Source organism: Chiloscyllium plagiosum, chromosome 2 (assembly GCF_004010195.1).
Source record: "Chiloscyllium plagiosum isolate BGI_BamShark_2017 chromosome 2, ASM401019v2, whole genome shotgun sequence".
Classification (NCBI taxonomy): Eukaryota; Metazoa; Chordata; class Chondrichthyes; order Orectolobiformes; family Hemiscylliidae; genus Chiloscyllium; species Chiloscyllium plagiosum.
In genome coordinates this window covers 86,274,495-86,288,915 of record NC_057711.1, presented here as the reverse complement: position 1 = coordinate 86,288,915, position 14,421 = coordinate 86,274,495, and the positions used below count along the sequence as shown (strand labels likewise).

Genomic DNA, 14,421 nt, shown 5'->3' with positions numbered 1-14,421 from the left:
CTGTTCACTGAGTTCATGGCTATTCTGATAATGCTCAACTATACTTTCCTGCCTTTTCCTGATAACACCTGATTCAGTTACTAATTAAAGATCTGTCTATCTCAGCCTTCAATATCCTTGATGACCCATTATCTATATCATTTAAATTTAATCAATCAGTCTCAAGCTGTGAATATAAATAACTCTTGGAGCTTTGAATTTAGATTTGTTGATCATGAAACTTGGGGTGGCTCAGTGGTTAGCACTGCTGCCTCACAGCACCAGGGTCCCAGGTTCGATTCTAGCCTCAGGTGACTGTCTGTGTGGAGTTTGCACATTCTTCCCGTGTCTGCGTGGGTTTCCTCCCACAGTCTAAAAATGTGCAGGCCAGCTGAATTGACTGTGCTAAATTGCCCATAGTGTTAGATGCATTAGTCGGAGGGAAATGCGTCTGGGTGGGTTACTCTTCAGAGGGTCAGTGTGGACTTATTGGTCCGAAGGACCTGTTTCCACACTGTAGGGAATTTGATCTAATCCATAGTTATATTTCCAATCTGTGAAATTCAAGCAAGAGGAAACAGTCAGAAATATAAGTAAATAAATAAATGCTTTCCTCAGCTGTGTTACTGGGGACATTGGGTTGAAATTTTCTGTGAATAATAATTTTTACATTCTGAACTAAACAGTATATTTCTTTTAATATATTTTGCATTGGATGGCTCAGTTGTGTTCTTTGGTATCATTATATCCTACATCTTTCCAACCTACACCATGAAAGAAAAGGGCAACAGACTCTTGGAAATACCACTACTTGCAAATTAACTGTCAACCTATATACTGTCTTGTTTTTGAGATATATCACTGTTCCGTCACTTGCTGGGTCATAAACTTGGAACTTCCTTCCTCACAAGACAGTGTATGTAGCTCTACTGCTAAAACTGTAGTGGTTCAAACAAGCAGTTCTTCACCACCACTTTATCAAGAGTATTTAGGGTTGAGCAGTAAATGCTTGCTTTATCAGCAATGCCCTAATTATGAATGAATACAAAAAGCAATAATTTATATTTCTGATTGGACATCAGAAACCTATTATCTCCTGCAATTTTTAGCTGTTATTTTAGCTTGTGTAGTTTGTTGCAGTGATTGAGACATCTTGAAACTATTGTTCACTGAGCAGGCTGGGGAGGTTGGAGTTCTATGTGGATAAACGTTTAAAATGGACCAGAAACTAGACAGGTTGAGGACAGGACTTATAGTCCATTTTAGTCGAGACTGTGATGCTGAACGAGCACCGTAGGTCAGGCAGTACCTGCTGTGCTCTTCCAACACTACACTCTCCACTCTAATCTCCAACATCTTCAGTTCTCACTTTTGCCTTGCAGTCCATTTTAGCCTAAATGACACTTGCCCGGTCCAGTTGGATCGTTTTCCTCTCTACGGGATGTAGCAGTGAATTGAAAGGCCTGTTAAATCTGTGACTGGTCAATTTTCCTTCAACCAGGTACGTTGATAACTGGCCACAAACCTGGCATTGAAACGACTGTATGAACTGTTCAAGCAATACATGTGTGCTTAATGTTCTCATCTGCATCTTGATTTTATTACTATTTAATACCACTTTTTTGTTTGACTTTGTATCGGCTTCTGAACTGCCAGATATCTGGATGTATTTTTCTTTAAAATCTTTACTGTATTTTCTTCCACCAATGCTGTTTGGTATTGATAGAGACCCATCCCATAAAGAACTATTTCAGCAATGGCTGAGCAAAAATGTTAATGTTTATTAAAATGTTTGTGCCATGGGCACATGTCGTGATTTTGGTAGTTACTTTTGTGCAGATCAGTACTTTATTGCTGCTATAATTAAATGCTGGTGATGACAAATTCAGATGGTAAAAATTTGAGCCCCAACTGGGCAATGAATTTTAAAGTAATTTGTTTATTAGACCTGAGTTGCTGCCATCTTGGCACAACATTTCACAGTATTCAGGCTCTGATTTCCAAAACCCTGTTCAGGATTGAAAAAAATTGAAAATACCTTTCATTCTTTTTCAGATTCCACAGTGTCCACAGAAGAGTCCTTTCCTTTTAAATGACCATTAAAACTGGATTTTGAGTTTTATGGCGTGATGGCCAAAGGAACTTCCATTCCAGCTTCCAGCCTTGGATTTGAATACTGGTTGAATAAAGCTGTTGAATGGGGCCAGACCACCACTTTTCAATCGCAGCAAGATGTCTGCCTACACCTGCCTAAATTACAGGAGTTCCTGAAGCAGATTTATGGAGCCATACAGCATATGGTAAGCATCTCTCAGAAGGAAAGAATCATGGCCCAAGACAATCTGTTATACAGATTGGGGCAAATAGCTAATTAATTGTAGCAGAGACACTATTCCAATTTGTTTTCCTGGGCCTCAGTGCAGCCAGTTGGGAACCAGGCCATACTTAATGTTAACAGGAGTGTATTTCCTGTAATTTGGATTTATTATGAAAGGAGGCTTTTTCTAGATCAGTAGAGATGTCGCATGAAAATTCTTAACCATTCAAGTAGCCTTATTTCCTGTTTGAATTGAGACTTTCAATTGGGTAATTGGCAGACTTTTCCATGAGCAAGCTGGTTGCTTATGGTAGTGTGGCTTCATGGTCTAAGATACTGGGTTCAGATTCTAGTTTTTATTTAAACACACAATTGCCAAAATGTCAGTTGGTTCATTTGGACAAGACAATGTCCACTCAAATTGAATGCAGCAGAATGTGGGGTATTTCATTTTGCAGTGTTTCTGTCTTGTAATGGTTATCACATCAGCCGAATATGTGATAGGTACCTGATTCAAAACCAAGCAAAAACATTACGCAAGCTTTCACCTTGCCCTTAGATTGGTGTATTGATGACAAATACGAACCTAGTAACATCATAACCAGTTTAAAGTAGATGCCCATGAATGCATCCAAAATTATTACTTATTAGACCTACTTCATTTTAAAATTAAGACATCATAAATTAAAAAGAAACATTCTATCCAAGCATTTTAGTGACAGTATCGTGTGTTTTTGTAGATAAACTATGGAGAATTTTGATTTTAATTCTTAGTCATGCATCCAAACAGGCAAAAAACTTATTTTTTTCTCTGTCTGGTATTTGTTAAAATCTCTTTTTATTTTTTCTGTAACTTTCACTTCTCACTTTTCTCTGTACTATTTCTCTACCCACTCTTCCTCTAATTCTATCTCTTGGTTTCATTTCATTTCATTTGTACTCTTGCTCTTTTTTCATTACAAACACCTTTTCAACCTAAGTCATGTACAATGCTTCCAGCACGTGTTATGAGAGTTACTTAAAACATTTAAGAACAATCTTTTAAATTATAGGTAGTGGCTTTGTAGGTCAATCGAGTTGTTTGTGTGAATCAGCAGTGCTTTACATTTGTTTCTGATTTTGAATCTTCATGGTATCCTAACTTTTTGTGGCTGATTTTGTTAATTCAGAAAGCACTAATATCCATTGTTAGTCTGGAGTTTGATCTACATGCAACTAAGTCGGGTAGCATTTTCTCCTCCTTGAATGGTAGACCTTTCATGGTACCAGCCCACAAACTATCATATTTAATAAATTAGTTGGAATTTGGAGTTCATTATTTTTAAATTTATATTCCAGTATTATGACCACCATTCTATCATATTTTTTTGTTATTATTATCATCATTATTTTATTAAAATCTTAATTATAATTGAAAGTTGCATTTTGAAGAGTAATGTTCAATGATCCTGTTATCTGATTTGGAGATGTCAGTGACACCTTTTTGATGGTGTATCAGTTTCTAATTTATTTTGTTCTGAATAGCATACATCATAGGTTTATATATTTTGCCAGCTTAGCCTGTGAATAATGAAAGCGGGTACCATTTCTCAATGCTTACCTTTGCAATCATAAAATCCAGAAATGAATTTAGTACAGTCATGTAATGACAGAAGTCGATAGGCAGCATGGTGGCCCAGTGTATAGACATTTTATGACCTGTGGTATGGTTTCAGATACGGATAATTTTAAGACCTTAAGTAGAGGAGATTATGTTGAAATACCCAGCCTGTAGAATATTGCTTCAAATATGTCTGGACTAAATCCCAGTTGAAATGAATATCATCTCTCCAAGACATGGTCTACACCAACTCTATTAATGCTGTTATCAGATCAGTTTCATGAGATAGTCACCCTAAATTGTAGCTGAACATGGAGACAGAAACTAACAAGGATATATTTTAATTATGCTATTTTTCTTGTTACTAGCTTTTAGTCCATGCTAATAGGTATAGGGAGTGCAGATATAGGTACTTGCCTGCTATCTGCATTTCAATGGGGGCCTGCTAGATGAAATTAGAGCAGGAAATGTGTGTGAGAAATTATAACATTGGTGGAGGTCACAGAGTGTGCATAATATAACAGGTGAGGATGGGAGTTGTAAGAGAGAATCACATGGAAGATGGTGTGTCAAAGCAAAGTTACTGAAAGTAGATAATAATTTCCTTTGGTTAAGTTTAACATTTTTCTGCATTACATATGAACAAGGAGCAGGAGTTTCACTCCCTCGAACCTGCTTCACCATTAAGTAAGATCATGGGTAATCTGATTGTAACAGTAAATTCATATTCTTGCTTATTCCTTATAACTTTTCACCCAATGTTTATCAGAATCTATCCACCTAAGTCTAAATATTTAAAGTGTCTGCTTCCACCACCTTTTCAGAAGAAAGTTCGAGAGGCTGAGGAGTGATCTTTGTAGAGGTTTATAAAATCATGAGGGGCATAGATAGGGTGAATAGCCAAAGTCCTTTTCCTGTGGTGGGGGAATCCCTGGCTGGAAGGCATAGGTTTAAGGTGAGAGGGGAAAGATTTAAAAAGGGCCTGAGGGGCAACTTCTTCACGTGCTGGGTGGTATGTGTATGGAACGAGCTGCCAGACGAAGTGGTGAAGGTGGGCACAATTACAACATTTCAAAAGCATCTGGATAGGTATATGAATAGGAAGGGCATAAGGGGCTATGAGCCAAAATCTGGCAAATGGGACTTGGTCAGATTGAGATGTTTGGTCGGTGCCAACAAGTTTGACTGTTTCCATACTGTATGACTGACTGATCACCGTCTGAGAGAGAAAAAAATGTTTAATCTCTGTTTTAAACTGTAATCCCTAATTTTTGATCCTCTTATGAGAGGAAGCAAGTTTTCCACATTCAACCTGCCAAGACCCCTTCGTTTCATATTTGTCTTAATCAAGTCACCTCTTTCTCTTCAGATTCCAGTGGGTGTAAGTTTAGCCTGTCTAACATTTCAACATAAGAGAATCCACCAGTTCCAGGTATTAGTCTCGAGAGTGTGGTACTGGAAAAGCACAGCAGGTCAGGCAGCATCCAAGGACCAGGGGAATTGTCGTTTCAGGCATAAGCCCTTCATCAGGAATGGGGGCTTATACCCAAAACGTCAATTCTCCTGTTCCTTGGATGCTGCCTGACCTGCTAAGCTTTTCCAGCACCACTCTCTCGACTCTGATCTCCAGCATCTGCAGTCCTCACTTTCTCCCAGTCTGGCAAACTGTTTTCAAACCATCTACAGCCCTTCTTAAATAAGATGATTATAACATTATCAATGCTCCACATGTAGTTCCACCAGTGTAACTGAAGGATAATATTGCCAATTTTGTTGTCAATTCCCTCTGCAACAAAAAAAGATAGCATTCTATTAGCTTTCCTAATTGCTGTAATTGCGAGTTAACCTTTAATCCATGCACTGGGAAACACAATTTCCTTTGGATCTCAGCTCTGCAATCTCCCAGATTTAGATTATGTGCTTCACATTTTTCTACATTGTACTCCATTTACCACATCTTTTCTCACTTAAACTATCTATATCTTTTTGTATAACCTATCTATTTTTTTTGTTGCCTTCTTATATCCTACATCTTCCTCAGAACTCATTTTCTACCTACCTTTGAATCATCAGCAATTCTACCTTCTGTCCCTTCATCCAAGTCATTTATATGAATTGTAAACAGTTGAGGTCCCACCTATTACATCTTGTCAACCTGAAAAAAAGCATTTATGCCACCTTTTTGAATTAGATTAGATTAGATTAGATTACAGTGTGGAAACAGGCCCTTCGGCCCAACAAGTCCACACCGACCCGCCAAAGCGTAACCCACCCATACCCTTACATTTACCCCTTACCTAACACTTCGGGCAATTTAGCATGGCCAATTCACCCAACCTGCACATCTTTGGACTGTGGGAGGAAACCGGAGCACCTGGAGGAAACCCACGCAGACACGGGGAGAACGTGCAAACTCCACACAGTCAGTTGCCTGAGGCGGGAATTGAACCCGGGTCTACTGGTGCTGTGAGGCAGCAGTGCTAACCACTGTGCCACCTTTCTATTTTTTGTACTCTATGCTACTTTCTCCCCACCCCCACCCTCCTCTCATTTATCTCTCCACCCATCAGGCACTCTGCCTGTATTCCTGATGAAGGGTTTTTGCCCGAAGCGTCGATTTTACTGCTCCTCTGATGCTGCCTGAACTGCTATGCTTTTCCAGCACCACTCTACTCCTGAGCCACAATTAATGCAAGGACAGTTAATTGCATTGGTGGAATTATATTGTTACATTATTTACATTATTCTATCCTTGCCAATGCGTTACTCCTACACCACAAGCTTTTGTTTTCCACAATATCCTCGGAAATGGGACTTTATCAAATATCTTCTGGAATTTTTGAATAGTGGTTGTTTAGTTTGCTGTAAATACTCATCAGGAAGTAGTATTTCCACAGGATTTGTTCCTGGGACTATATTTGAGTGAATTACATGAACAATTAGTGAATCTGAAAAGTATGACAAAGTTTGCGGTAAAGGTAAATTCATGATACTATGCAGCTAAAGACAATGTTATATTGATTCTATTTCTCCATGAGAAAGTATTTTGAATAGACCTTCCAGAACTTTGGAATGTTTTACAGAATCCCGTATCAGAAAATTTCCTGAGCATTCTCAGATATAAAGTTTAAAAAGGACTAGTCTCCATCTTCACTGTGCTTGGTTTTTCCGAGGTTTAAAGAGAAGAGTTTTTTTAATGGGAGACTTCTGGTTGTAGTTAACTATCTTTAGATTTCCTGTTCTTACCTGGGTGCCCATTAATGGAACTATCTGCAACAAAAAATTGCATTTACTTAGTACCTTTAATATAAAATGTCCTGAGTTATTTCACAGGACACCAACTAAAGGAGGAGATAATAGATAGTTAAATACTTAGTTAAAGAGAGAGGTTTTAAGCATTATCATGAAGGAGATTGGTTCAGAGGGGCACAGACTGGGTTTTAAATCTTCAGGAACCTTCAGATGATGTACAATTTAATTATATTAATGGGCTGTTTCTCTCTACAAATCTTAAGGAGATTCCCTATGCCAACATGACATCTGTGTACAATGCCAAATAATATCCAGATGTTTGTACCACATTTCCCGTTTGATGTTATGTACAGCTATTTGGAAGGAGAATGGAGGAAAGCGTTCACTAACTTTCATGATAAGTTGCAAACTTGTCCAGTAAGGAACAAATCGTACAGTAAACGTTGTGGAAGAATCACTCCTCTTGAGATAGGTTTTCATCATTGTGGACTTCGACATTTTCATTCCCTCCACAAGAAAATCACTCAATATTGTCTTACAAAAAAGGGACCAGGTTTCACCTTTGCTTTGTCTCTCTCTGGATTGTCATGTTTCATTGCCATTACAAAATGTGTACTCCAATGATAATCAATAATTTACACAATAATAGAGCTTCCGCCAAACCGAAGAAAAATTGTGGTATAAATGTATTGCAGTAGTAACTGCTGTTCTTTGAAGTGCCTTTCAATATTGTTTCCAGATGGATGGTTTAAATTCCGGCTGTCTGATCATTTTGCTGGATGGTAGGCTAAGCGAGAGTAACTGGTAATGTCTAGGCCTACCTTCTGGTGAGCGAGCGCTTGACTCCAGTTTGTCATGCCTTTGATGATAGGGTTGAGAGGAAGATTTATGTACTCTGTGTAAAAAATAGTATAGATCTGCATCCCACCCACAGCGTTGCTTCTTAAATGTGCTGCACTTTGTGTTGAGAAATTTACAGTGCATCCAAATTGCTAAGTGGCTGTTTCCTGATCAGGAGAGATGGTGTCTTTGTTCCTCTGTCACTTGGTTGCCCTTTTCAATATTGTCTGTGACATTGGAAAGAGATTTCACTGTCATCACTCTGCCTAAGCAGATTATCAAGGAGACCAGATAACAGCCAGTAATGCTAAGATACAAATAATTATTGCAAATAATGTAACAATATAATTCCACCAATGCAATTAACTGTCCTTGCATTAATTGTGGCTCAGGAGTAGAGTGGTGCTGGAAAAGCACAGCAGTTCAGGCAGCATCCGAGGAGCAGTAAAATCGACGCTTCGGGCAAAAACCCTTCATCAGGAATACAGGCAGAGAGGAAGATAGGCAGGTAGGACAGGTCATGGGGACGGTGCTGAGCTGGAAGTTTGGAACTAGGGTGAGGTGGGGGAAGGGGAAATGAGGAAACTGGTGAAGTCCACATTGATGCCCTGGGGTTGAAGTGTTCCGAGGCGGAAGAAGAGGCGTTCTTCCTCGGGTAATTGTGGCTCAGTTGGTGGCACTCTCACCTTTTTATTTATAAAGTTTTGATCAGGTTCAATTCTCACTCCAGAGCTTCCAAAAAGAACAAAGAACAGCACAGCAGAGGAACAGCCCCTTCCACCCACCAGGACTGCACTGGTCTATGACACATTTCTAATGTAGAAACCATTTGTTTTCCATATCCCTTTATTCTCTGCCTATTAGTATATCTGTCAAGAGGCCTCTTAAATGTTGCTATTGTATCTGCTTCCACCACTTCCTCTGGCAGCACATTTCAGGCTCTGTGTAAAAACAAAACTTGCCTGTCACATCTCCTTTAAACTTACCCCCTTTTACCATAAACCTACATCCCCTAGTATTTGACTTTTTTACCCTGGGGAAAGTTGGGACTATCCATTGTATCCAAGCCTCTCATAACTTTGTAAACTTCTATCAGGAACCCCCGATCCTTCGACATTTAAGTGAAAACAAACCATTTTTGTCCAATCTCTCCTCATAACTGATGCCCTCCAAACCAGGCAATATCATGATAAACCATTTCTTTACCCTCTTCAAAACCTCCACATCCTTCTGGTAGTGTGGTAATCAGAACTGCACACGGTGTTCCAAATGTGGCCTAACTAAAGTTCTATAAGCATGCAACATGATTTGCCAATTTTTAAACATTATGCCCCAACCAATGAAGGAAAGCATGCCATATGCTCCTTGAACATCTCATCCACTTATATTGGCACTTTCAATGAACTGTGGATCTGTATTCCCAGATCCCTCTGTATGTCGATGCTGCTAGGAATTCTGCCATTTACTGTATACTCTCCTGCAATAGATCTCTCAAAATGCATCACTTAGCATTTGTCCAGATTAAACCCAGTTTGCCATGTGATAATCCTCCTCACTATCAGCAACTTTCCCAAATTTTGTGTCATCCACAAACTTACTAATCAGGCCATCTGTGTTTTGCTCTAAATCCTTTATATAGGTTACAAATAACAAGGGCCCCAGAACTGATCCCAGTGGAATACCACTGGCCACAGATCTCCAATTTGCAAAAACACCTTTCTACGTCTATTTTGTCTTCTAGGCCAGTTCCCATCTTACCAGCTCACAGATACCATGTGATTTCACCTTCTGTATCAGCCTGCAACAAGGGACTTTGTCAAAGGCCTTGCTAAAGTCTATGTCAACAATATCCACTGCCCTGCCTCATCCATCCTCTTTATCAATTTCTCAAAAAAAACTCAATCAAGCTGGATCCACTGCTTTTTGTCATTGTATATAAATGATTTTGATATGAACATAGGAAGTAAAGTTAGTAAGTGTACGGATGACCCAAAAATTGGAGGTGTAGTGGACAGCGAAGAAGGTTACCTCACAGTACAACAGATCTGGATCAGATGGGTCAATGGGCTGAGGAGTGGCAGGTGGAGTTTAATTTAGATAAATGTGATGTGCTGCATTTTGGAAAGGCAAATCTTAGCAGGATTTATAGATTATATTACAGTGTGGAAACAGGCCCTTCGGCCCAACAAGTCCACACCGACCCGCCGAAGCGCAACCCACCCCTAGTATTTGACTTTTTTACCCTGGGGAAAAAAAGAAACTGACTATCCATTGTATCCAAGCCTCTCATAACTTTGTAAACTTCTATCAAGAACCCCCGATCCTTTGACATTTAAGTGAAAATGTCCACCCATTTACCCCTTACCTAACACCACGGGCAATTTTAGCATGGCCAATTCACCTGACCTGCACATTTTTGGACTGTGGGAGGAAACCGGAGCACCCGGAGGAAACCCACGCAGACACGGGGAGAACATGCAAACTCCACACAGTCAGTTGCCTGAGGTGGGAACTGAACCCGGGTCTCAGGCGCTGTGAGGCAGCAGTGCTAACCACTGTGCCACCGTGCCGCCCACCGTGCTCTTCCACCTATTTTTGTATCATCTACAAATCTGGCTGCAGTATATTCACTTCCTTCCTCCAAGTATTTAATACATATTGTAAACAATTGTGGCCACACTACTGGTCTGTGTGGAACCCCACTGATCACAGGTCGCCAACATGAGAAAGAACCGTTTACCTCCACTCACTGTTTCCTGCCCCTAAGCCAATTCTCTATCCATGCCAAGGTACTATAACCGACATCGTGGACTTAATCGTTTGTGAGTTACCACTCTGGACTATCTAGACAACCTCGCATTTGCTCCACTGAAATCCATTTACCACAATTCAGCAACATCTTTACATGTTTTTATGGTTCTATTTACCATGTTTACAATGTTGCCCTTTCTCTTTTCATTGGAAAACTTGGATTTGTGGCTTTCTAACTCAACAACTTAATGGTAAGGTCCTGGGGAGTGTTGCTGAACAAAGAGACCTTGGAATGCAGTTCATAGTTCCTTGAAAGTGGAGCCACAGGTAGATAGGATAGTGAAGAAGGCATTTGGTATGCTTTTCCTTTATTAGACAGAGCATTAGCTATCAGAGTTGGGAGGTCATGTTGCGGCTATACAGGAATTGGTTAGGCCACTTTTGAAATATTGTGTGCAATTCTGGTCGTCTTCCTATCGGAAAGGTGTTGTGAAACTTCAAAGGGTTCAGAAAAGATTTACAAGGATGTTGCAAGGGTAGGAGGATTTGACCTACAGGAAGAGACTGAATAGGCTGGAGTTGTTTTCTCTGGAGCATCAGAAGCTGAGGGGTGACCTTATAAAATCATGAGAAGCATGATCGGGTAAATAGTCCAGAACTAGAGAGCATAGGTTTAGGGTGAGAGGGGAGAAATTTAAAAGGAATTAAAGGGGCAACTTTTTCACACAGAGGATGGTGCATGTATGGAATAAGCTGCTAGAGGTGGTGGTTAGTACAATAAAAGGCATCTGGATGGGTATATGAATAGGAACAGTTTAGAGGGTTATGGGTCAAATGCTGGCATGTGTGACTGGATTAGGTTAGGATATCTGGTTGGCATGGATGAGTTGGACTGAAGGGTCTATTTCCATGCTGTGCCTATTTCCATGCTGTGCATCTCTATGACTGTAAGTTTGTGAGGCATGACCTTGCCCGCTGTGAGCCATGCTGCCTATCGCTAATAAGTCCATACCTTTCCAAACGTGATTAAATTTTGTCTAAGAATCTTTTCCAATAATTTCCCTACTGCCGACATAGGGCTCACTGGCCTGTAATGTCCCAATTATCCCTGTCACTCTCCTTCAACAAAGGATCAAAATTGGTCCTCTGGGACCTCTCCTGTGACTAAAGAGGATACAATGATTTAACACAAATCCCCAGAAACTGACTCACCTGGCTCCCATCAGGACTTGGTGACTTATCTACCTTAATGCTTTTCAAGACACCTAACATCACTTTTCTTTTATATTGAGATGTCCTAGAACATCAACCTACCCCTCCTGAGACTCCCCATCCACCATGTGTCTCTTCGTTGTGAATACTGATGCAAAGTATCTCACCTACTTCCTCCGGCTCCAGGCATAAGTTCCCTCCTTTATCCTTGAGTGGATGTATCCTTTCACTAGCTACCCTCTTGCTCCTTTTTCATGCACATATGCAATATGTTGGGATTTTCCTGAATCCTGTTTGCCAAAGACATTACATGGCCCCTTTGTAGACCCTCCTAATTCCTTGTTTGAATCATTTCCTGCTGTCTTTGTATTCTTTGAAGGCTTTATTTGTCTTCAGTTTCCTAAGTCCTTATATACGCCTTTTTTGTTTTGTTTAAGCTCTCAATTTCTCTTGTCATCTAAGGTTTCTGAATCTTGCCATCTTTTTTCTTCTTTTTCTCAGGAACATGCTGGTCCTGAACTTCAAACAACTAGCCTTTAAAAGATTCCCACATGTCAGATATGGGTTTACCTTCAAACAACTGCCTTCAATCTACATTCCCCAGTTCCTGCCTAATATTTTGACCTTCCCCCAATTCAGTAATGACATGCAAGGACTGCTGTTATCCTTATTCATAAGTAACTTAAAACTTAGAGAATTATCGTTACCATTCCCAAAATGCTCTACCACTGAAACTTTGATCACCTGGCTGGGCTCATTAACCAATACCAGTTGAGTGTGGCTCCTTTTTGAGTTGGACTATTTGCATATTTTGTTTCAAAAAACCATCCTGAACACACCGAACAAATATCCCCAACCAAGCCCCTGACAATAAGGGAGGCCCGGTCAACACAGGGGAAGTTAAAATTACTCCAACAACCCTGATGTTTTTAAATGTTTCCATAACCTGTAGACATATCTGTTCCTCTACTACCTGCTGGCTGTTGGGAGGCCTGCTATACAATCTATCAAAGTGATTGCATACTTATTATTCCTGAGCTCTACCCATCTGGCTTCGCTAGATGAGACCTCCAAGGTGTCCTCCATCAGTGCAATTGTGATACTCTTCCTGATCTTGAATGCAACTCCCCCTCTTCTTTTACATCCTACTGTCTCGGAATGTTAGGCTGCCAATCTTGTCCCTCTCTCAACCAAGTCTGTATAATAGCTACAACAACATTGTTATATGTATTAACCCAAACTCGATGTTCCATCTACCTTACCTGTCGTACTCTACACAAATACACCTCAGGCTGCCCGTCCTGCCGCATTCAGTAACCTCTCCCTGTCTGTTCTTCTTCTTAGCTTTACTGGCAATTGTCTCTACTCCTCCTTAGTTATTTTACTTGCTGACCTTGCTGACCCCATTAGTTGAAACCCTCACGAATAACTCTAGCAAATCTCCCTGCCAGGATATTGAGTCCCCCCTCAGTTTAAGTGAAACCTGTTCTTGTACAGGTCCCACCTGCACTGGAAGACATCAAAATGATCCACGTATTTGAAGCCTTCTCTCATGCATCAGCTCTTTAGCCATGTGTTTAACTGTATTATCTTTCTATTTCTAGTCTACTTGCTCATGACACAGGAAATAATCCCAAGATTATAACCCTAGAGGCTCTGTTCTCAACTTCCTCCTTCACTCCCTGAACTTTGCAGGGCCTTATCTCTCTTTCTGCCTAAATAAAAACTGAATGACCTGAGGATGCTGGAAATCGGAAACAAAAACCGAAATTGCTGGCAAGTCTCAGCAGGCCTGGCAGCATCTGCAGAAAAATAATGGTGACGTATTTCCAAGTCTGGGTGCTGAGAGGCTTGGACAGGAACTTGCAGGTGGTGATGTTCCTATGCTGCCCTTGACCGTCTCAATTTTTTTTTTAGATTAGATTCCCTACAGTGTGGAAACAGGCCCTTCGACCCTCAGAGTAACCCACCCAGAACCATTTCCCTCTGACTAATGCACCTAACACAATGGGCAATTTAGCATGGCCAATTCACCTAACCCATACATCTTTGGAGAAGATTTGTAGCTCGGGTGCTCGTTGTTGTGGTTCTGTTTGCCGAGCTGGGAATTTGTGTTGCAGACGTTTCGTCCCCTGTCTAGGTGACATCCTCAGTGCTTGGGAGCCTCCTGTGAAGCGCTTCCTCTGGCATTTATAGTGGTTTGAATCTGCCGCTTCCGGTTGTCAGTTCCAGCTGTCCGTTGCAGTGATCGGTATATTGGGTCCAGGTCGATGTGCTTATTGATTGAATCTGTGGATGAGTGCCATGCCTCTCGGAATTCCCTGGCTGTTCTCTGTTTGGCTTGTCCTATAATAGTAGTGTTGTCCCAGTCGAATTCATGTTGCTTGTCATCTGCGTGTGTGGCTACTAAGGATAGCTGGTCGTGTCGTTTCGTGGCTAGTTGGTGTTCATGGATGCGGATCATTAGCTG

The 14,421-nt window shown here is 40.6% G+C and overlaps 1 protein-coding gene across 1 annotated transcript in view; it reads left to right on the top strand.

The window, feature by feature from the left end:
• Nucleotides 1-1,460: 1,460 nt before the first annotated feature.
• Nucleotides 1,461-14,421, top strand: part of fancc (FA complementation group C) — a 119,495-nt gene continuing 106,534 nt past the window's right edge. Inside the window, exons 1-2 of the mRNA XM_043705344.1 lie at nucleotides 1,461-1,480; nucleotides 2,035-2,279. Coding sequence (XP_043561279.1) covers nucleotides 2,109-2,279 — 171 coding nt within the window. The 5' untranslated portion in view covers nucleotides 1,461-1,480; nucleotides 2,035-2,108. The remainder of the gene's footprint in view (nucleotides 1,481-2,034; nucleotides 2,280-14,421) is intronic.